Genomic DNA, 25,358 nt, shown 5'->3' on the forward strand with positions numbered 1-25,358 from the left:
GTCACGTTAGGTGATGGTTGGTGGTCCGGCTGAGAATAGAGCAGATCTGATGACTGCCTGAGTCCCTTCTGCTGCCGCCGCTTAGGCCAAGTGCCACTGTCACAAGCGAAGCATGGCAGCCTGAGGGAAGCCTCGTCACCTGGAAGAGTCGATGTTTAGACCAGAATTTGTCGAGACCAAAATGGCACTTAATGTTTGTTAATCGAGCAGGCTACTCCCTATAGTCTAATAAAAACATATGCCAGCCTAAAAAACTACACAAGGGGCTGCAGTGTTACATAAATTTAAGAAATAGATTCAATTATAAAAGATCTGGGAGTATCAGGATTATTATTATCTGTGTTTTTGTTTACCTAGCAATTTAGAATCTTCACACCATCTTCATACTCCTGGGGTCGTTGCGTGCTCACAGTGAGTTGGGACAGTTAACATTATCCACCACTACTCTAATGCAGAAATGGAGGTTCAATGAAGGTTTCTGACTTGCCGCTCATGGGCTATGAAGTGAGGCAGCCCACCTGAAACCCAATCATCTATTCTCTGTCTAGGGAATCTGACACCCACATGGCCCTGTTTGACATGTGGCTGTAGGCTGAAGTTATCCTTGGGTAACTACTAAAGCCACTAAGTGCTGGTAGTGACTTTTGACAAGTTTGTGCTCTCCCGGGTGCCCAGGCTGCTTACATCATCCAGCTATTTCTCAACTAGATCGTGTTTACAGGTTTTCCGATTAGATGCACTGAGTTTTGCCTGTGACCTGTTGCTGTGAGCTTTACCTGGTGCCGTTCACGTTAGCAGTATCCAGACCACCAGTTCATCTGCAGGATGACCTTCTGCCGGGGGCAGCCACGCTGATGGACTTACCTGGTGCCATCCGACACTGGGGGCGACAGCCTGGCTGCCTGCACCCTGGAGCATTAGCCGATATTGGAGTTAACTGGATTTCTCTTTCTTTTCCTTGCAAATACTTTCTCTTCTCCTGACACTTTTCTTCCATGCCTGCACATTTATTTCCAGGCCTGGGCATTTGGGTGCATCCTCATCGGCGAGGCAAGTGTGTACTTGTTAGCCTCTTTGCTCTGATGAATATGGCTGGTGAGAAACTATTTTGGGAAAGTATGAAGCTCTTGGAGACAGTGATATCATCATTAGTCAGGCTTTAGGTGCCATTGAATAATGTGCATTTTGATTTTAATAGTATCCTTGACATCACTTCCAGGATGAAAAATGATGTGCTTTATCATAATCATTTTAGACTTGGGGAGTAAAAGGTCTTAAGTCAGTGTGAACTTTTCCTTAACATAGTCTTTTAGGTACTGAGTATATACTTTATCAATTTCTTGAAATCCTTCTCTGAACCTCAGTTTCCTCATCTGCAAAATGGTGTAATATTACCTCCTGAGGCTACTCGGTCCTGAGGATTCAAACAACACGTGAACGTAAAGGCCTAGGACAGTCCTTAACGTTGAGTTGATAGAGTTGCTGTTAACATAGAAATTTAACCAAGACTAAGGCATTTAGGGTTAATTCTCAAAATTCTCCAAGCCAGGCTTTAGCAATAACGTGAACCGTGAACTTCCTGATGTTCAAGCTGGTTTTAGAAAAGGCAGAGGAACCAGAGATCAAATTGCCAACATCTGCTGGATCATCAAAAAAGCAAGAGAGTTCCAGAAAAACATCTATTTCTGCTTCATTGACTATGCCAAAGCCTTTGACTGTGTGGATCACAATAAACTGTGGAAAATTCTGAGAGAGATGGGAATACCAGACCACCTGACCTGCCTCTTGAGAAATCTGTATGCAGATCAGGAAGCAACAGTTAGAACTGGACCTGGAACAACAGACTGGTTTCAAATAGCAAAAGGAGTACATCAAGGCTGTATATTGTCACCCTGCTTATTTAACTTCTATGCAGAGTACATCATGAGAAACGCTGGACTGGAAGAAACACAAGCTGGAATCAAGATTGCTGGGAGAAATATCAGTAACCTCAGATATGCAGATGACACCACCTTTATGGCAGAAAGTGAAGAGGAACTAAAAAAAGCCTCTTGATGAAAGTGAAAGAGGAGAGTGAAAAAGTTGGCTTAAAGCTCAACATTCAGAAAATGAAGATCGTGGCATCTGGTCCCATCACTTCATGGGAAATAGATGGGGAAACAGTGTCAGACTTTATTTTGGGCTCCAAAATCACTGCAGATGGTGACTGCAGCCATGAAATTAAAAGACGCTTACTCCTTGGAAGGAAAGTTATGACCAACCTAGATAGCATATTCAAAAGCAGAGACATTACTTTGCCGACTAAGGTCCGTCTAGTCAAGGCTATGGTTTTTCCACTAGTCATGTATGGATGTGAGAGTTGGACTGTGAAGAAGGCTGAGCGCCGAAGAATTGATGCATTTGAACTGTGGTGTTGGAGAAGACTCTTGAGAGTCCCTTGGACTGCAAGGAGATCCAACCAGTCCATTCTGAAGGAGATCAGCCCTGGGATTTCTTTGGAAGGAATGATGCTAAAGCTGAAGCTCCAGTACTTTGGTCACCTCATGCGAAGAGTTGACTCATTGGAAAAGACTCTGATGCTGGGAGGGATTGGGGGCAGAAGGAGAAGGGGACGACAGCGGATGAGATGGCTGGATGGCATCACTGACTCGATGGACATGAGTCTGAGTGAACTCCGGGAGTTGGTGATGGACAGGGAGGCCTGGCGTGCTGCAATTCATGGGGTCGCAAAGAATCGGACACAACTGAGCAACTGAACTGAACTGAAGGTATTTAGAAGATACATTCTTCTAACTGAGTGGGGTCTGTTGATTTAATTATAGGCATCCTGTGTCTATAATTGTAAAGGGCCAGTCCTAGCGCTGGAAATTGTTTTTGCCGTGTTTTCTCTACACATTATCAGATTTTAACAAATGGGCTCATATAAATAAAAGTCCTTTGAAAAGTAGAAGTGACTTTCAAAACAGAAAGGAAAAATAGAAGCAACTACACATACTTTGAAAGTCTATGAAAAGTAGAAACGACTATACCGTGCCAACACTGGCCTTGGTGCCTGATCTCAGGTGTACATTTTCACTTAATCTTCATATCAACCAGTTGTCAATTTGAAAATAAGGGAACTTAGACCGAGAAAAGTTAAGAAACATTCTAAGAATCTTAAAACCAGCAAGTAGTGCTGGGGCATCTCCAAGTGGGCTTTCAATAAGGAAAGAAAAAGAAAAGTCAAAGGCAAAATATCTCCTTCATTCCTGGTGGAGGCCAGCTTGAGTGTTGTCTCTGACCCAAGTGGGCCTTAGTAACTGCACCCCTGGGCAGACCCCCTACCCAGTGGCCAGCATCAGTGACCCAGGACAGGCAGCCCTTTCATGAAGTTCCGCGTAGGGGAACAAAGCACGTGGCTCTCCTCTGTGACCAAACTCAGGCCCACAAGAGTGAAAACTGCATCTGAGCAGAGCCTCCCAGCTGCCTTTCCCAAATCTTCCATGAAGATAAATAAACCACATTTCCAGGGCTACAGTGCCTATAAAGGGACAGAGTGAGGCCTTCAGTGACACAATTGAGCTGCCTTTCCAAAATGGAAAGCTTACAAGTGGGAAAAGCGCTCTCTGTTCACAAATGGCAAACATGATTTTCAAATCCAAGTCTGTGACTCAGCTCTAAAGCCCGGCTTTTCCATTAAGCCCTGGACACACCCCTATTTGCTGTGGGAAGTTTGAGAGCCGTCTCTAGTTCATCTTTTTTTTTTTAATAAGTATGGTGTCTTTATTTTTTAATTTTTTGGCTATGCCTCGCGGCATGTGGCATCTTAGTTCCCCCAACCAGAGATTGAACCTATGCGCCCTGCATTGGAAACATGGAATATTAACCACTGGACCACCAGGGAAGTCCCTCTAGCTCAGCTTTTTCAACCATCATTTATGTAGTGTCTGATTTACTGTTTTAAATGTCTGTTGTAAGTAGCCAAGTGGAAGAAGAGTTTTTACTGGTACTGTGGTACCATGCACAGTGATGTGGCAGAACATTTTGAAATTAATATTGTTGATTAAAATAAGCAAGCAGTTCAAGCGGCACATTTCCGTTTTAAGTGAATGTAGCCATTCCCTTCTCCAGGAGATCTTCCTGACCCAGGGGTCAAACCCAAGTCTCCTGTACTGCAGGCAGATTCTTTACTGTCTGAGCCACCAGAGAAGCCCAGTCTGTAGAAAGAAGTATTCAGAGACAAGTAGCTTGGAAATGAAGCTACCACCTCATCTCTATAAAAACCATAGGTTCAGATGGCATGCCTTGTTTCATATTTCAGTGAATGCATTGTGAGAAGAGCCTTTTGTTTGTCTGTATTTCGGTTATTAAAATTGTTAGGCCTGCCCATAAACCTCTGCAAAACTCTATGGAAAAAAAACTGGGACAAATGTCAGGACATACGGCCAATTGTTCTGAACAAGCCTTTGTGTTTGTTCATTGTACACTGGTTCATTTGTGTTATGACAGAGTTCTTAGGAGTGGGGAGAGTGAGGGACCCAGGAAGGAGTCAGAGGGGTCCCCACGTGCTGGCACACTCCTGCCTGCATAAATATTACATGACAGCAGTGTTACCTTTTTGTGTGATATAATTGATCATTTCAATAATTAATGTCGCCAGTGCATGTTTCTAAGAGGACCAAGAGTAAATAATTGACTGTAATTACCAAAGAGGAGTGATATTATTTATTTATTAGAGCTTGAAAAAAATGGGTCCTTTGGAAAATAGCCTTAAGGCCCCAAATGTAGGAATTTTAGTTTGCTAAAAGATTAAGCAGCACCACTACTTCGCATTAAATATTTTGCCCTACTCTGGACGTGAGTTGGGCTTCCCAGTTGGCAGTACTGGTAAAGAACCTGCCTGACAATACAGAAGACTTAAGGGATAGGGGTTCAATTCCCCCAATCCCAGGGGTTCAATCCTGAAGCTCCCCTGGAAGAGGGCATGGCAACCCGCTCCAGTATTCTTGCCTGGAGAATCCCATGGACAGAGAAGTCTGGTGGGCTATATAGTCCATAGGGTCGCAAAGAGTCAGGACATGATTGAAACAACTACACATGGAGGCAGTTCTTTGGGGTCTCTAAAAGTCAGTAAAATTGGTAAATGAGGCCAGACTAAAGCCAACATCTAATCTTTGGTTAAACCATAAAGAATGTGGGCACTTTCTGAAGTGATGTATTGCTGTTTGGGGATTAGGAACCTGGTTCTATAAACTTTTATGAACATTCATTTCTGCATTCCCCTAACATCTGGATAGGATAGAGACTGCACGTAAGTGTTCCACAAATTATTGTTCTGTTTGATTTCAGGGCTATTCTTTATAATTCACAGTAATTTAGAAAATTTGTTTTCTTATCGAATATACACACCAATAAAAAGTCATGTCCTGTTATCAGACATGCTCATTTGGATTAAAAGAACCTCCATATATACCTTCAGCCCCATTCTCTCCAGAGACAGTGACTTGGGTTACCTTTTGATGACTGAGTATTAAGCTCACAGGGTACTCTGCATGGTAGAGGACTTGCCCTCTGTGACTCCCACGAAAGAAATGAACCTGGAACATTTCACTGGAAAATTTCAGAGAAGACTCTCCATTCTCAGCCTCCAGGCGCCATCCCTAACTGTCTATCTGGGAGACCAGTAAAGGTAGAAGTTTGGGTCTGAGCATTTGGTATATAAGCTTTCAGTTAATCTCCATTTTCACTATGGTGCCTTTACCCTTCATCTTCTGCCTCTGATCTCTATAACCTCTAACTTTCTGCCAAGGATGATGGAGGGCAGTTAGTTATTTGGTGACAGATAAATCAGTGAGGGGATTGTGAGGATCACATCACTTTTATAGAGACTTTCAACCAATCCTTGTTTTCCTGCTGATGTGTTCTCTTGTTCTCTTTGTGTGCGTGTGTGTGTATGTGTGATTTAACACTCAACTTCCGTTTTACTGGGGTTTCCATAGAAAGCAGATCTTTAGCAGGATGAAAAATGAGATTGATATCGTTTGTGGTCGTGAAATACTATCCTTCATCAGATCTGGAACCTTCTTAGTGATTCTGTCTTCAGACTTAGCCTCTACTTTATTTTCCTCTTCTTCCAAGAGTCCGGTTACACAAATGTTAAAACTTTTCACTGTGTTCTACGTCTCATACCATTTTCTGCATTTTTCATTCTCTTAAACTATCTACCCTTGACATACACATACTACTATATTTAAAACAAATAACCAACAAGGGCCTACTTTTTATAGCACAGAGAACTCAGTTCAATATTCTATAATAATCTAAATGGGAAAAGAATTTGAAAAAGAAGATGTATATATATATATAACTGAATCACTGAACTATACACCTGAAACTAACACAGCATTGTAAATCAACTGTAGTCCAGCATAACATACAGTTTTTAAAATCTGCCCTTCGTTTTATATATTTTTCCACTTACACTTCCAGTTTACTAACCTTATTTTGTGTCGTGTCTGCTCAAGAACTCACATTATACTGAGAACTGGACAAAGACCCATTGGACTCTTTCTTCTACACATTCTAGGGCTCTGTTGAATTATCCAACTGTATTTTCTCTATCTTTTCTATTTTCTTAAACATACTAATCATAGTTATTATGATGACTGTAATGAAAGTTCTTATAAGCTTCCTTCCAGATATAGGATGACCTTGGGATCTGTTTACAGTGTCTGGGTATCTTTTTCTGGTTTTGTTCATGTGCTCTGGCCACCCTTGGCAGTTTTGCATTGCATGCTGGACATGATGTATTAAAAACGAGCTTGTAGACACCACACACCCAGCCATGATATATACCTTCACAGAGGAGTCACTATCTCTCTGCTCTGCAAATAGAGGGGTGGTTGAGTCTTCTAATCCAATCCAGACTTTGCTGAAATGAGGCTGGTTTGAAGCCCTGTTAAGCCTCAGGCAGTCTCTGAACTGTCTCTGGCCCTTCAGGGTCCTGATTTGAAATTCTGGTATGATCTTTGAGGCCCCACCCCTTCTAAGTCTCAAACTCTGAATCTTTTTCTCATGAAACTGCCCCAAAGCTCTACTATGCCTTTTAGAAATTTTCAGGTTGGTTTTTCAGCTTCCTGTTCTGCACAGCCCCAGAATTTAGCAAATGTTCTGAACGGAAATCTGTAGCGTGCTTGAGGCCACCCAGATCTCCACCAAAACTCTTTTGGTTTTTGTATTCCCTTACAGGTAGCCCCTGTAGGAACAAAGCCCAGATTCCATCTGCACTGGTAATTGACAAACGCCCCCAAGTTAAAAATGGAAACAAAAAGTCAGCTCATCTTTCTGCAGGTCCCCTCCTCGCCAAGTACAGGTCCTCCAGTTTTGCGCCTCAGTTGTTCTCTGCAGCCTGCAGAGACAGATGATTTCCATGCTTATCTGGTGTGCTTAGCACAGCACTAAGCTGCTGTGGGCTTCTCTATCCCACTTGGAAATAGAAGTCATCAAGATTGATTTTTTTTTTTTTTTTTTTTGAGATTCAGAAAAGAAATTTACAGTTGTAGGATTAACTTAAGAGATTTTTGAAGTACTTAAAATCGTGGTTAAAATTACTTCTGTGATCTTCCTTGTGCCGTGCCAATTACTCAAGTGGTTTCTTAAAAGACTGAAATAATAGAGCATATCAAGGAACTTTATTTTTTAATTTTTGAAACTGCAGTGTAGACCTATAGAGGAATACACAGTTAGGCCCATGGATGCAAAGGACTGATGAGGCTGGTTATTTTATATAAGGGACTTGAGCATCCCCGGCTTTTAGTATCCACAGGCACAGGTGGGTGAGGGGTGTCCTGGAACTGGTCACCGGAGGATAAAAGAGATGACTGTAAGAAAATGCTTGTTTTGAATGTTGAACTATCTGGACTGATGGAGACATACAGGTATATTTTATAGGTGCAGAGAAACCACTGTCTTGAGCGAGTCGCTGACATAATATATTGTTTATTTTTCAGCATCTAACATTCACAAGAGAGTTTGACTCGGATTCTCTTAGACATTACAGCTGGGCTGCAGATACCTTGGACAATGTCAATCTTGTCTCAAGTCCTGTCCATTCTGGGTAAGTAACCAGAAAGTCACTTCTGTTAAATTAACATTGCATTTATCATTTGCAGTTACAAATTCACATTGGCAAGTTTCACATGTGTTAAATATTGATCTTCTAAAGGACTCCGTTAATGAGTATACGTGGCATATATTTGTAAATCATTAGTAAATTTTTTTCTAGACAAGTCTGCATATCTGTTTTTATTGACAAAAGCACAGTGTTAGAAAGGAAATTAATAAAATGCTGGTGCATAAAAATTGCCTGGCTATTCTGGCACTACTTTTAGGCCTTTCATTTTGCATTTCAATAAAAAAATTTTAGTATAGTCATTTCTTTTCAATTTTACTTTATTCAAATGTTTTTTCTGAGTATATTATTTTCCTGAAATAAAATTATGATGAAGTTGTATTAAAGCTTTTTAAATAAATGAATTTTTAAAAGAAAAGAAACAGTAAATGTACCAATGTGTGTACACCAGAAGAGCTATAGTAAAAACCACATCAAAGAGGCTCCTCTTTGTTGCCCTGTTAGTCAGCAGGCAGCTAAGAGGTGACCTGCTTCAACTGCTAAATTGGTAATTACTATATTTTTAGATTTTGGGTTCTTTGCCTAATAGGTAATTAAAACTTTGGATAATCGATATGTATACAAATGGGAAAGAAATAATTTGAAAATTTCAAAGTATTTTCACCTGTGAAATTGATGTTTAGGCCATACATTAATTGTAATTCTGGACAAGTACAGATTCGTTTTGAATTAAATAAGTTAACTATGATTAACATATGTGAAGTGCCTTATATATCTTATGAAGTATTTTTTGCTGCTTTGAATTACAATAAAGTGTGATGGCTAACATAGCTAGTGCTTGTCATATATCTGGCATTGTGCTAAATCTTTTCACATGTATTATTTAATATTTATTTGAACCTTAAAATGACACTGAGATAAGTTTTATCATTATTCCCATTTTACAGAGGAAAAGTCCTAAGCTCAGAGTAATGCTACAAATTATTTAAAGAATTCTTACACAATTACGGCTTGTAACATCACAGTTGTAAAACACAAGTCACCACAATGTCATTTAAACAGAAATAATTTACATGCAAGTGCTTTATAAACTATAAACTACATGGTGGTCTTTGAGTCATCAATTTTGCATTTCTTTAATTCAATTAGAAAAATTCTCAATTATAGTAATATTAATTTTTAAACTGCTTAAAATATTTACATGATTTATAGTAGATGTATATGGGTCTAAAATTGCAAAAGCAAAAAAAAAAAAAAAAAAGTCAGAGTTGAGAAGGAAAATATAAAACATCCAGAATACATTCATTCAGTGGGCAAACATATTGAGGTTTTTGAACCAAGTTTAGTGAATTGCCACCATGTTACCAAGATCTAGAACCAGCACCTTGTACTCTACACAGGAAAGAAAAGTCCAAGGGTTTAATTTAGTAAATTGAGAAGCTGAGGCATCGTAGGATAATAAAATCAGAAATGAGCTTTCCTCTGCATTGGACACAGTATAGTATTTGAATATGCAACGTATCTCTCCTTCCCCTTGAATTCATTGACGACAACAGACTTCTTCAGGGAAGGGAAGTAATAGCAGCTAGTCGGGCCTATTTGAAAAGGAGAATACACAGTGGTATACGCTTGGAACTAGTTCACTAACGCCAGGTCTATGGAGTAGCTTATACATAGCCATATGAGGCAAATCTCTTTCCAAATTGTCCCACAAATGCCAAATGCCTTGGTTTTGTTTTCTGATGGTTTTTATTTTTCCTTTGCTTATCATTGACATTTTCCGTTGCTTGCTTCTAATTATCTTACATTAATTTTCCCATTTGCTTTCTAAATTATTTTGCAGCTATTCTTCTCCACTTCCTCAGTATGATTCAAGGTGATAACTGTGTCTTTTATGTGAATCATCCCTTTTTGTATTTTTAATTTATGTGAATTTTCCCCACAGATTGTGTCAGTGTCTGTAATTGTATCAGCATTTGTCATCCTGCTGTTCCTAAAACTAGAAACATTCATGTGTTAGTTATAAAATCATTTGTAGAATTCCTGCTTTAGTTTAAACATTAATAAGATACAGTGAATATGTTTCAGTATTACGTTTTCATTTGTTTTTGTAAGTTATAGTGCATGAAATTTTATTTTGTATACAACAGGTAAGAAGTGAAGTTGCTCAGTCCTGTGAGACTGTTTGCGATCCCATGGACTGTATAGCCTAGCAGGCTCCTCCGTCCATGGAATTTTCCAGGCAAGAGGACTGGAGAGGGTTGCCATTTCCTTCTCCAGGGGATCTTCCCAACTGGGGAGGGAACCCAGGTCTCCTGCACTGCAGGCAGATGCTCTACCCACTGCACCACAGGCAGGAGTTTAAAAAACAAATTTCTGTATTTCATGATGTTCTTGAATAATAGTACTCAGTATTCTGCTTAACATTTGCCCCATATTTCCTCAGTCTTTTGGCTCTATAAAGCTAAAAACCTTAGAACAATAAATAATCAGTAATGAGCCCCAGCTATGTGCTGGGTGCTATGCAGAATATAAACAAAGAGATTCTTCCAACTTGTCATTAAAATCTTCTAAGCCATGGTTTTTCCATTTGGTTCTGATATTCTCTGTAGCTGGGGTATTTTTATATTGACACTGGTAACCTCCTTACACTACCTTCAGTGTATATATGTATATATATTATATACCTTTAATATATATTTCATTTATTTATATATGTATAAATAAGTGAAATTTATCACTCAGTTGTGTCTGACTCTTTGAGACCCCATGGACTGTAGCCCTCCAGTCTCCTCTGCCATAGGAATTCTCCAGACAAAAATACTGGTGCGGCTTGCCATGCCCTCCTCCAGGGGATCTTCCCAACCCAGGGATCAGACTTAGGTCTCCCACATTGCAGGTGGATTCTTTACCGTCTGAACCACCAGGGAAGCCCATGATATATATTTCATGTATTTATATATGTATATATTTTTCTGTATTTTTTTCAACGTTAATAACCAAATCTGACCTAGGCAATTTCTAAGCACACTTAACAAAATAGTTTTGTTTATTGGTTTATTCAATAAACATTTACTGTGTGGTTATTATGTGTGAGAATCATGCTCAGCTCTGCAGGTAGAGCAGTGAACAAGACAAACCTGATCTGAATTAGTATGTGTGTGAGTGAGAACCAGCTGTTCGTTGCCAGGGTGAGCGAGGCCCTCTCAGTGTAAATACTCCAGTGTTTATTTGTACCAATACAACTGCATTTTAAAACGCAGAGTGTATCTTGAGACATTTTTCATTCATTCTGTTACTGTTAGTCCCAACCACAAATTGCTTTTTAACTACTAAAAGCTAGGAAAGATCAGATTTTTGTCTTGGGCTTCCTTACAATATTGCCACATGGTCTTCAGTACTGGGTAAAAAGTGGTTGTTAAGCTTGTACATGTCTAAGGAAATGAAGGCTCCCAGAGTAGCTGCAAGGGGGCCCTGGATCATTCAGCACTGCAGACAGTTCATCTGGACACTTGTACAAGTGAATGAGGATCTTTGTTTTTTTAATAGGAGGGAGTTTTGTTTTTTGTTTTGTTCTGTTTTTGAGGGGGTCTGTCTCTTGCCCTCATACTTTGAATATCCCTGTGATTCCAGCCTCTCAAAGTAGATACAATAATATCAAAACATAAAAACCATTCATTAATCCAGAGGAAAATGGCTAAATCCAAAAGGAGCAAAAAGGTATGAAGTTGATGATAACTTCACTGATGACCACAGTTGGTTCTGAAAATCTGTTGGGCTGAAAGGTGATCCCCATGCACCTGCCTCTCTCTGTAGGGATGGTGGGCAGATTTGCTTCTTTGAAGAGGTTACTCTTTCAAGGTCAAGAAGCATCACTCTTTAGGAAGGGGTCTCCAGCTAAGACCTCCAAACAGAGTCTGAAATCTATCTGGGGGGATGTTAGAACTGTTTGACAGAAGAGTAAACAGTAGAGGATTTTGATGGATGGGATTGTCCGCCCCCACGCCCACATACACACTCCAAATACTGTAGATATTCAGACAGTTTTCTAAATATCAACATTTGGTGCTCTTCCACAAATAAGCATATTTTCATATGTGAGAACTAAAATGTAAAAATATGTGTTTCTGTTCCCCTGTCTGACTTGTGCTCTTCCATACGTTGGGCTCATTGCTTTATGTTTACTAGAGGGCTTTACAACCCGGTGACAAAGGTGGGAGGAGTCACAGAGGTCTTTTTTTCATGAACATATGATAGGAATCAAGATATTACCCAAATAAGCTTGGGATTAGCAGATACAAACTATTATACAAAGGGTGGATAAACAACAAGTTGCTATTGTCTAACCCAGGGGACTATATTCAGTAACCTGTGATGAATCATAATGGAAAAGAATATGAAAAATAATATATATATATGCGTAACTGAATCACTTTGCTGTACAGCAGACATTAACACATTATAATTCAACTATTTGCCAATAAAAAAATTTTAAAGATACTACCCAAATATGACAGTTAATTCTTTACATCTTCATAGCTATAAGCACAAGCAGATAAATAGTTTTTCTTCCCTAGCTTTAATATAATTATATTGAGACAGAATTATATAGAGATGTTTTCTAAAAAGTCAGTTCAACAATTTTTGCATTTCTGTAAAGATACTCAAATGTAGGTTATTTTAAACAGTTTTTAAAGCCAAACTGATACCAAAAAGATTAAATCCCTTTCCATCAAAATTGCCTTAGTTGGTTTTATTTGTTTCTGCTTTGTGAAAATAGTAAAAATTAGAGTGTCGGTATGATTAAATATACATTTATTTTCTGAGTTGTTCACATTTAAGACATACTGTGGAGTGTCATCTTAACTGCTGGGGGAAGAGATTCCATAGTCAGCAAATGGCTAAAACCATGTATAGTTACAATGACCCTTGAATATAATTTAAACCACCCACAACAACCACATATAGTGGTTTTGTTTATGGGACTTTGTTTTTAAATGCAAGACAGTCCTTTAATAGCCAGTTTTTATTCCAGCTTTGAAACATTCACTATTCCTTTAATTTGAGCATCGACAGAGTGATTGACTTCGGTTCAGAGGCCATTTGCCAGCAAAAATAAATTGTCGTGTTTTACACTTTTGCTCAGTTCACAAGCTGAATGCATGTTTGAGGTATTTACTTCCAGTTTATTCTTAAAGAGAGGAAATGCTAGCTACCTTGTCTGTCTCTTTAACATCTAACTTCAGAACTGACTGTAAAGATGCTTTGTGTCTCTCCCTGACTCAGCCTCTGATCTTCCTCTGCAGGTTTCTGGTTAGCTTTATGGTGGATGCTCGAGGGGGCTCCATGAGGGGAAGCCGTCACCACGGGATGAGGATTATCATTCCTCCACGCAAGTGTACGGCCCCCACCCGCATCACCTGCCGTTTGGTAAAGAGACATAAACTGGCCAACCCACCCCCCATGGTGGAAGGAGAGGGATTAGCCAGTAGACTGGTAGAAATGGGTCCTGCAGGGGCACAATTTTTAGGGTAAGTCATTTTGTCAATTTTCATCTTGGCCCTTATACCGCATCTTTGATTTTCTTTACCCTTGTCAATTAAATTAAATCTATTGAGTTAACTATTAAATCTATTGAGTTGGACCATTTTGATCGATTACAGCATTGGTGTAGAATCAAAGGTCACAAAGCTATGTAATTCTGTGAAAAGCTGAAAGGCTGGCACTTCCTTAACTCAGTTTGCTGGTCAAAGCTTTTACTAACCGAGAAGCATGTTCTCTGCTCAGTGAGTGCACGGAACCCCAGCAGCCCCTGTGGAAGTCAAGGCACCACTCTGACATGTGACATGTTGAATAAATGGCTATTTTGGGTACATGTCTTCTTAATGATAACTTTTTGGGGAAACAATCCATTGTGATCTGGTACTTTAAGAGAAAAAAATGAATTTCTTTTCTGAGGTGGCACTTGGGCGCAAACCAGGCAGGCTCTGTCATGACTGACAGTTTGTTCACAGTTTCCCCTTCTTGTTTCTCTTCCTGCTGCATGGATGTTATTCAGTAAACTGCATCTTCCCACCAATCCTCCCCCTGTAAATGAGGGTGAGAGCTTGGTTAGCCGAATCCTGCAGCTTGGGCCTCAAGGAACAAAATTTATTGGGTAGGATCTTTATAGACAAGATACAGAATGTCTACAATTCTTTTCCATTTTCAATTTTTTTCTATCACACCCATGGTCTTATTCTTGTCTTAATTTTATTTTCAGTTTTTAATGCTTTCAGTTGATGTGTGTCACTGAAAGAAAAAATGAAATCATAGTGGCTTGACTTAATGTAGCACCCACCGCTACCTCTCTTGTGCTTTTCAAGCATGTGGAATTCACTGCAAGCATTCTGCTTTCATAACTTCGTGCTTTTGTAAAATTTACTTTCATTTAAAATATTTCAACTGATTATGGTAGTTTTTAAGATAGACTGAAGATCTAATTTTAACCCAGTGTATAGAGAAGGTATTTGCAGACTCTGAATCAACATTTGCTATAAATGATATATATATGTGTGTGTATATATATATATATATATATCTGTGTGTATATATATATGTATGTGTGTGGAGTTACATTTTTTTAAAGTACTTATTCATACTAAGTAAACTTTATGGACTTTGAGAAGGAAAATCATCAATAAGTAAGCTGATTTTGAAAAAAATGTTGGGAATACAAGATATTTAAAGAAAACCAAATAGGCAGCAGGTAGAATACTTACTGAAGTTATTAAATTGTTTTGTTTTCTTCTGTTTAAGCTGAGATGTGTTGGTATCCGTCTGTCTGCTTGTCTGTCTGACTGGTGTGTTGGCCTTGGCAGTCTGCATGAAGAAACCTGTTATGAAAACTTATGCTTGGCTTTCACCTTGGTCCCAGACCCTCGCTCATTTCTTCTCTCCAGTATTGTTGAATGTCATACACAAAGCCACATCCCTTAAATATTTACAGTGACAGTATCTGATACATCAACCTGCAAAGATTGTATCTAGTTCTCAAAAAAAAGAAAAAATTAATGTCTGATCCAGGTGTGGTTAAAAATATCATAAACATCTTAATAACTCTTGAAATTACTAACACTGTTAGGAATAGTTGAATCTGTTTTTATCCATCAAAAAATAAATGCATTATAAAAAATCTTTCAAACCCTTGATTTTAATTAACTGTCAGTATTTTGCCAAAAGTAAAATTTTCTTGCCTATCATCCTATTTTAAGTGAATGCTTTTGTAATAACTCAAATATTAACATGTTTTATGTCATTTGGTCATTACAACTACTATCACTTTTTATGCTGTTACCTATTCAAGCCTGTACCTTCTTTTCCCACTTGTACATAATCACATAGGCTAAGAGGTGAGGTTACATACAACCTCTGTAGGAGAATAATGATACTGTCTACTTAAATGTCATAAAATAAAGCTGCACAATCCAACTACATAAACTGTGTGTGATTGTGGTCTGCTTACTTCCATTCATCTTTTTTAGCATTTATCCTACTTTAAAATTTAACAGAATTATTCCTGTGCTTGATTGGCTAGCTTCAATTTGCAGCCATCTTTTTACATTCTTTTGCAAAAGGACACTGTCAAAGATTAGCAGATTGTTATATGACAATTTCAAACCAGTAGTGCTTTTTCAGAAAGTTTAATTCCTATGCAGGCTAACAAGAGTGAGGAAATTAAGCTGCCCATTTCGTAACTTAAAAGTTAAAGAAACTCTCTTGACTATACAGGCCATAAACATTATGAAAACTGACTATTGCAGGGAGTGGATTGTTACATTGATTGTTTTCTTACTAAGGGAAAAAAAAAATCAGTAATCTCTCAAAATAATTTACAAAATTTCTTTTAAGCAATGACTGTGTCCTTTTAAATCATGAGTGTTTTGTATAATATACCTATTGTGTTCTTAAAAACGGACCAACTTTCCTTCTTATGGTCTATTTTAATAATTTTCAATTCCTCGATTTCTGATGTGTGCTGAATATTTTCCCTCTTTTAAATCAAATGCCTAATATATGATAGGCCCCCAAGAATTGTTTGTGAATGAATGAATGATGGCATGTTTTCAGGCTTCTAATATATTATTTAATTAGCAAATGATTCTGCAGCTTTGAAATCATTCCCAACCTTAGTGGCACCTCTGATTTTCAAATGAATATTGTCAGTGAAACATTTTAAAAAGTATGAAACTATAAACACATTTCCTTTGATACCAAAATAATGTGGCTTTTTTTCCAGCCCTGTCATAGTGGAAATCCCTCACTTTGGGTCTATGAGAGGCAAGGAGAGAGAGCTCATTGTTCTTCGCAGTGAAAATGGTGAAACATGGAAGGAGCATCAGTTTGACAGTAAAAATGAAGATCTAACTGAATTACTTAATGGCATGGATGAAGGTAATTACAGTGACTGCCTGCTTCTATAAATGTCTGTAGGCAGGAATCAAGTGAATGACTAGCACTAAAGGAAATAGTGCTCGAATTTCATACATCTGTATTTTAAAGTGGGAATCGGGTTCCTCAGCATTTGCTGTTTTCTACGTATAAGGCATGAAGTTCAATTTCATCTAAAAACCTAGCCCTATCTGAATACTCATGTACAAATTTCTGATAATTCTTTCAGTCTGAAATCAACTATATCAATCTTTCCAAAGCTTAAGAAAGTTTTCTAAATCAAAAATGTGTGAGGGGTAAAATAATTAATAATGGAAGGTATGCAAAACATGGAGAGCATTTTTAAGAAAATACATTCACTTTTTAAAAAACTGTTATTGGAGTGTAATTGATTTACAATGTTGTGTTAGTTTCAGGTGCACAGCAAAACGAATCAGTTATACACATACATGTGTTGACTCTTTAAAATGCTTTCCCCATATAGGTTATCACAGAGTATTGAGTAGAGTTCCCTGTGTTACACAGTAGGTTCTTGTTAGTTATTATATATATATAGTAGTGTATATATGTCCATCCTAGTCTCCCAGTTTCCCTCCCCACTTTACTCCCTGGAAACCATAAGTTTGTTTTCTACATTTGTAGGGAACTACATTTCTGTTTTGCAGATAAATTCATTTGTACCTTTTTAGACTATATGTGTAAGTGATATAATACGATATTTGTCTTTCTCTCTCTGACTTCACTCAGTAAGACAATCTCTAGATCCATTCATGTGACTGGAAATAGCATTATTTCATTCCTTTTATGGCTCAGTAATAGTCCATTCTATATATATATACATATGTATGTATGACATCTTTACCCATTCCTCTGTCGATGGACACTTGGGTTGCTTCCATGCCTTGGCTATGATAAACAGTACTGCAGGGAACATTGGAGCACATGTATCTTTTCAAATTATTGTTATCTCCAGGAGTGGGATTGCTGAATCATATGGTACTGTTTACTTTTTGTTTGGGAAATTATTATTTCTATCCCTTTTCTTTTATCTCATTCTTCTCCCAGATTATTCTTATAGATTTTTAATTTCTCCTGGATTCTAATCAGTTTTTTAAAGAATGAGGTTCGGGCTAATGATTGGAGTCTTTGGTGCTTCCAGTGTCTTTTTCCTTGATCTGGTGAGACAGGCCTATAGCAAGCATGTCACCTTCTCGTATACACCTTCTTTGGGCTGTCTAACCCTTAGAATCATAGTAGTTTTTCTTAGCAGACATTGTGAATAGACTCGTTTTGAGAGTGGGTACTTGCTATGAAAGTTAAGTCGCTCAGTCATGTCTGACTCTTTGCGACCCCGTGGACTGTAGCCCACCAGGCTCTTGCATCCATGCGATTCTCGAGGCAAGAATACTGAAGTGGGTTGCCCTTTCCTTCTCCAGAGGATCTTCCTGACCCAGGAATCGAACCCAGGTCTCCCGCATTAGAAGCAGACGCTTTAACTTCTGAGCCACCAGGGAGGCCAACTTGGTATAGTGTTTTCTTTTTAGAATGTTGAAAAGAGAGAGGTAGAGCAAAGTCACCATAAGGAAGGCTAACCTTTATACTAACTGCTGGTCCGTACACATCCAGCAACTGCTTTATACAGCATTTTTACTGGAGATCCAATTCACATACTATAAAACTCACTACCTTCACATTTTAATTCACTGGCTTTTGGAAAGCATCTAACATAGTCTCTCCGGGTTGTAAAGTGTGCATGAAGGAGCTACACAGACTCGAGGGTGTCTGAGGGACGACTGTGGACAAGCTCTTGGATCCCCATGAGCCTCTGTTCCTTCTGCAAAACGGAGATTACCTTCCTTACTTCATAGGGCTGCTGTTAAGAAAAAACAGTCATTATGTGAATCACTTTTCAAATATAGTCCTTGTTACTTACACAGCCCTTGATACATATCAGCTATTGTTACTATTATATCCATTCCATAGAAAAATATTGTCATACCAAAGGTTTTGTATAAGACATGGTGAATCACGGCCAGCCAAGAATTTTAAAATGTCTTTACAGCAGGGTAAAGTGAATCTAATCATTGTTGAGAGTCTAGCATTCACCAGGCACTGATGACTGCATTTATATATTAAAATTTTAAGTGAAAGCATACTACCATAAGGTAGGTAGTTTTAATCCTACTTTATAGATGAGGGAACTGAAGTTCAAGTAAGTTAAGTAACTTATAAAAAGTTACTCCAACTAAGAAGCAGCACCAGGGTTGAAATCTGTTCTACCTGTTTGCAAAAACTTTTAACTATTCCACTTATTTTAGAAACGTGTGCCCTGTGGAGAGGAAAATAAACCAAAAAAGAAAAATTCCTACAAACTTCTAGATTTCAAGATCGAGAATAGTCACTTTAAATGTTATGCATGTAATAAGTATATAGTAAATGTTTATATATAATATTGATATTTATATCCTATATCATACACAACTTCAGATAATTTCTGATGGATGGGAACATGCAGTGGTGATTAAGATTTCTGATTTTTATTACCTTAATTTATTTTGCAGCATGAAGTATAGTCATTCTTTTATACAGAAATTTACAAGAAAACACAATCCAAGGTTTTAAAAAGAATAAATCCTAAAGGAAAGAACTGAGTTAGCATTTTGAAAAGAGTAAAAAAATATGGATGATTCAGGTGAAAGAAATGGAGAGAATAAGATAAATGGGTTTTCCAAAAAGGATAGTTTTTGTTTGTTTGTTTTAAGGAAAATCAAGTATAAAAATATTTTCATGTATCCAGTATTTCTTAAATGCTGTTGTTGATTACTAGTTTTTTAAAGGTAGCATCCTCTACACAAGGATTTTATTTTACTTTTAACCAAGAGCTACCTTGATGATATAAGCTGCTGAGGGCAGGGTATGTGTCTTAATAATGATGAGCCACCAGTACTGGGCACAGTGCTGACTTAGACTCCCACCCAATCCTGGAGAGTGGACAGGAGGAGGAACCATAGCATAATATGCAGCTCTAGAGGAAAGTTCACATCAGTCTATTTCTTCTACCCTAAACTTCACTAATGTTAATCTCCAGGGGGAAAAGTTAAAGGGGAACATTCACTTTGAGGACAGTTCTGAGAGAGTAACGATATTTTAGGAAGAATGTTGAATATTCTAAGAGAATGCTGTCCAGTGGAATTTTCTATAATGATGGAAATATCCCATACCTGTGCAATTCAACCGTAATCACTAGTCACATGTAAATCTTGAGTACCTGAAATGTGACTGGAGCAAGTGAGGAAGGTAATGTTTAATTTTTTAAATTAACTGCAAGTAGCCACCATTGTGGATTCTAAAGTGTGTTCTTTATTTTTGAGCACATATTATATAGCATATCCTATCCGGCACAAGCAGATTTTTTTGTTTTTTTTTTTAAGTTTCTTGATGGAATGGATTTCCAAGATTTCATACTGACATGTCTTCATTTTGTTTTCAACAAGCTAATTTTCAAATAGGAAGTCTTCCTATCTTTGCTTAGACAACTGACTCCTAAAACACTACCATACTAAGGGCATCTGTGTGATGTTTTAAAGATACAATGATATAGCCCTCTGTCCTGCGTTCTACATGCTATGTTGGAAATAGTGGATAGAGTTGCTTTGCTACATTTTTAAAGACCAGATAAACTCTGGTTCCATTTTAGACAATTAAAAGGAAAGGAAAGTACTTCCAAGTTTAAAAAGATCAAGCACTGGAGGCCACAACAGGAAAAATGAGGACTATTATTAAATTTAAAAGTAATGATAATGAAGGAACCAAGACACACATTTTATAACTGAAACTTACTTGATCAGATTTCATACCCAGCTCAAGAACCACTTACCACCACTCTTGTTCTATCCCCAGAGAGACTTCGTTTTTACTGGCACCTCCCTCCCTGAAAATCAGGCAAAAATAAACATCAGTCTGTCTCTAAAAATCTAACCCTTCTTCTTCCTTCAAGGTCCAACCAGTCAGAGTTCTTGTGGGAAGAAAAGCCTGAGGTTTCATGTTATTTTCTACTCTCTCCACTCTGTCCCCTGAATAGCTGTTGATTAGCAAGATAAAAATAGTGCATAAGATAAGCCAGTGACCGTCCTTAAAGGAAAAAAGAGATAACTCATCCTACTATAGCTTTGGGCTTCCCTGGTGGCTCAGAGGTTACAGCGTCTGCCTCCAATGTGGGAGACCTGGGTTCAATCCCTGGGTCGGGAAGATCCCTTGGAGAAGGAAATGGCAATCCACTCCAGTATTCTTGCCTGGAGAATCCCATGGACAGAGAAGCCTAGTAGGTTACAGTCCATGGGGTCGCAAAGAGTCGGACACGACTGAGCGACTTCACCTTCACCTTCACTATAGCTTTATTTAACCTATTCATTTTCCCAGTTTGTAACCATTAAGCCTTATCTGTCATCTGTGGGAATTGATCCTTGATAATACTTATCTTATTATAAATGTCTCACTTTAACTCTCATTTCCATAAATGAATTCTATGTTACTTTATAACTAACCTATATTCTACTTTTATAACTAGTCCTAGTGTACCCCCTTCTCTGAAAATCTTAAAACCCAAGTGTTCAGAAAGCATCTTAGCCAGTATTTTGATTAGTGATATATATATATATATATACACACACACACACTTTTTTTTTTTTTTTTTTTACTAAGCAACACAATTATAAAGATCAGGCTATGGTTCTATAGTATTTTTAAAACTTGCAAAACCTTTCGGTGTGCACAATCAAATTGTAACTCCAGGGAAGTTGGTCAGTCAGTTCAGTCGCTCAGTCGTGTCTGACTCTTTGCGACCCCATGGACTGTAGCCTACCGGGCTCCTCTGTCCATAGAGGGCAAGTCCAAAGAGGAGGGTAACTTGCACAGTGTAGTTTGGTCATTAGGGTTATGAACTGCAGGTATCACACAGACTGGAATTCTCGTCCTGGCTCCACCACTTACAAACCCTAAGTCTCTCTAACCTTGTAGAGAACTAATGGGGAATGGATGAGCTGAAATATGTAAATTTCATAACACAATGTCTGACACATGAAAACCACACCTAAAGTTAGCCATACACACACAGGTGCCATGTACATACAGTTGGGCAGGAGAGCAAGCAGGGGCAGAAATCTTGCCTCTTCAACTTGCCAAGTCATGTGCTCTGACACTGGCCTTGAGGTCAAAGGGTCATTTTTATTTTATTTTATTTTTTCAAAACTACTGTCTAGTTACCACGCCATATACTTGGAGGGCTATGTCTACTCCAAGTGGATGCCCTTTTCCAAATCACACAAGGACACCACCGGGGCTAGTAGAATCCCATCACCACCACCCATTCAGGGAAGAGTAGGTTGATAGATCAAGACTTCCAAAATTTCGACTCTAAATCTAGTTGTTTTTCTATAATACTCCCTCACCTCTGCATCTTCTAAAATGAAGGATGCCTTATTCAGTCGCTAAGTCATGTCCGACTCTTTGTGACCCCATGCACTGTAGCCTGCCAGGCTCCTCTGTTTCCTCTATCTCCCAGAGTTTGCCCAAATTCATGTCCACTGAGTCAGTGATGCTGTCTAACCATCTCATCCTCTGCCGCCCCGCTTCTCATTCTGTCTTCAGTCTTTCCCAGCATCAGTGTCTTTTCTAGTAAGTCAGCTGTTCACATTGGGTGGCCAAAGTATTGGAGTACGTTTCAGTATCAGTCCTTCCAATGAATATTCAGGGTTGATTCCTTTAGGATTGACTGGTTGGATCTCCTTGCAGTCCAATGGACTCTTAAGAGTCATCTCCAGCACCACAATTTGAAAGCATCAATTCTTTGGAGCTCAGCCTTCTTTATGGTCCAACTCTCACGTCCATATATGACCACTGGAAAAATCATAGCTTTGACTCTGTGGACCTTTGTCAGCAAAGTGACGTCTCTGCTTCCTAATACACTGCTTACATTTGTCATAGCTTTCCTTCCAAGGAGCAGGTGTCTTTTAATTTCATGACTACAGTCACCATCTGCAGTGATTTTAAAACCCAAGGGGAAAAAAAAAACTTGTCACTGCTTCCACTTTTTCCCCTTCTATTTGCCATGAAGTGATGGGACCAGATGCCATGATCTTAGTTTGTTTTTTTTTTTTTAATGTTGAATTTCAAACCAGTTTTTTCACTCTCCTTTTTCACCATCAAGAGGCTCTTTAGTTCCTCTTCACTTTCTGCCATTAGAATGGTATCATCTGCATATCTGATGTTGTCGATATTTCTCTCAGCAGTCTTGATTCCAGCTTGTGATTAATCCAGCCTGGCATTTCACATGATATACTCTGAATATAAGTTAAATAAGCAGGGTGACAATATACAGCCTTGTTGTACTCCTTTCCCAACTTTGAAACAGTCAGTTGTTCCATGCCCAGTTCTAACTGTTGCTTCTTGATCTGCACACAGGTTTCTCAGGAGGCAGCTAAGGTGGTCTGGTATTCCCATTTCTTTAAGAATTTCCCAAAGTTTGTTGTGATCTACAAAGTCAAAGTTTAAGGCTTTAGCATAGTCAGTGAAGCAGGAGTAGATGTTTTTCTGGAATTCCCTTGCTTTCTCTATGATCTAACAAATGTTGGCAATTTGATCTCTGGTTCCTCTGCCTATTCTAAACCCAGCTTTTACATCTGAAAGTTCTCAGTTCACATACTGCTGAAGCCTAGCTTGAAGAATTTTGAGCATAACCTTAATGTGAAATGAGTGCCATTGTATGGTAGTTTGAACATTCTTTGGCATTGCCCTTCTTTGGGATTGGAATGAAAACTGACCTTTTCCAGCCCAGTGGCTAGAGGATGCCTATAAAGGTGCTTGGTATGCAAGAAAAGGTGACAGAAATGTCATTTGCTATTTAAGTTTTCCATTATGAATCAGGGTACCCTCTTAATTCTTGTATGATTCCAAAAGACATGATGTGTGTTCAGGAAAGACGCTCACTGCAGAATAAGATGGAGACGAGTTATTTGTGGCACTAGCAAGCTCAGGGACAAAGGCGACAGTGATTATGCTAGTGAAGCAGGTGTGTTAGCAAAGTTCCACTGAAACAAGAGGCTAGAATGACACAGAGGACAGTTGGTCTGGGTGTGAAGAACCTGCTGTCGCCACTAAGGTATCACGTAGCAGGAGCCACTTTTCTGTTTGGCAGCAGACATAAATCTTGTCCTAGCACTTGTTCACTGGTGTGTTTTCGGGAGAGAAAAAGGTACCACAAAACAAAAGTACTCATTCTGCTCCTGCAAAAGCATCATCTTTCAAGTGCAGCAAATTGAATCTACCTTGAAAGTTTAATTAAAACCTTACTTGAATTCAACTAACAAAGTTCAATTCACCATGTTTAAAATTGTGCTTCCGCTGAGAGGGGATATGGGGAGAGGGCTGGACTAGGAGTTTGGGATGAGTGGATACAAGCTTCTATATATACGGAATAGGTAAACCACCGGGTCCTACTATATAGTACAGGGGACTACACTCAACATCCTCTAAAAGACTATAATGGAAAAGAATATGAAAAACAATATATATATCTGTCTGAATCACTTTGATGTACAGCAGAGACTAACACATTATAAATCAACTGAAGTTCAATAAAATGAATAGAATAAATGCCTCCAAAGTCAGACCCCAAAGGGATGTTGTATAGTTTGTGGTTATACTGGACCTGGGAGTAATATTTATTAGTAAAAGAATCCTTCCTCCTTAGAGGTCTTAAGAATTGAAGAGTTTGAGAAATGCTCAGTCCTGCACTGACCAATACAGTAGCTACATGTGGCCAGAGAGCACTTGAAATAGGGCTAATACAAACTGAGATGTGCTGCAAATATAAATATAAAATATACCAGAGATATGAAGATTTAGTACCCCCCCCAACATACATCTCATTTATAATTTCTACATTAATTAAATGTTGAAATAGTAATATTTGGGATATACTGAAATAAAGAAAACATACAATTAAAAATAATTTCACCTATTCTTCTTTTATTTTTTAGTGTAGCTATTAATTTTTTAAATTATATATATGGCACGCATTATATTTTTTTAGACAGCACTACCATGGACAGTAGTAGATTTTGCTTTGTACATATTAGGTCTAAAATCTATTCGATTTTAAAATCAAAATCATTACTACCTGAGTATCAAAAGCATGCTTTGAAGATATGTGAATTTTGCTATTATTTTAAAATCCCAATCACTGTATTGGAACAAAATGTTGCTGAAGTTCTCCAAACAGTATTACAGCACTAGGAAAATATTTCCTCACTTGTTAACACTGCTTAACATTCAGATGAGAGCAAGTAAAATTTTATGGTAATCCATTTTCGATTAAATAATTACATATATTGTTTTACTATAAATTGAAGTAGGAAAGGAAAATTTATACTAATTATGTAGTTTAACAGAAAATAAAATGTCCGTAATTTATTGTCTAACTATATCAATCATATTTTAGAAACATGCTTTTCGGTTAAAAATTGCTACTTTGGTTCTTTTCAATTGAACTGATTTTTACTTTATCAACCATGAGACCAAACAGTGATCTTAAATTGTCAAATTAGATCATAGAATCAGTTGAGCACTGAGAAGTGGAGTATGTAGCTTTATGTTGCACACAGCACCACCTGTTGGAGAAATCTAGTCCCGATTTTGAAAAATTCCGGAGGAAAAAGTAAAAACTGAACTTAACCAAGTCAGGACTGTGGTTGGAGTGTAAAGGAAAAAAAAAATAAACTGTGGTTGGAGTGTAAAAAAAAGAAAAAGCGTGCTAAAAAAC

The 25,358-nt window shown here is 38.2% G+C and overlaps 1 protein-coding gene across 2 annotated transcripts in view; it reads left to right on the plus strand.

Moving 5' to 3' along the window:
- ANK3 (ankyrin 3) overlaps nucleotides 1-25,358 on the plus strand; it is a 750,492-nt gene that overhangs the window by 649,321 nt on the left and 75,813 nt on the right. For both annotated transcript variants that reach the window (XM_018042183.1, XM_018042184.1), the window contains 3 exons: nucleotides 7,989-8,095; nucleotides 13,417-13,641; nucleotides 16,389-16,543. In XM_018042183.1, coding sequence (XP_017897672.1) covers nucleotides 7,989-8,095; nucleotides 13,417-13,641; nucleotides 16,389-16,543 — 487 coding nt within the window. The remainder of the gene's footprint in view (nucleotides 1-7,988; nucleotides 8,096-13,416; nucleotides 13,642-16,388; nucleotides 16,544-25,358) is intronic.

Source organism: Capra hircus, chromosome 28, assembly GCF_001704415.2.
Source record: "Capra hircus breed San Clemente chromosome 28, ASM170441v1, whole genome shotgun sequence".
Classification (NCBI taxonomy): domain Eukaryota; kingdom Metazoa; phylum Chordata; class Mammalia; order Artiodactyla; family Bovidae; genus Capra; species Capra hircus.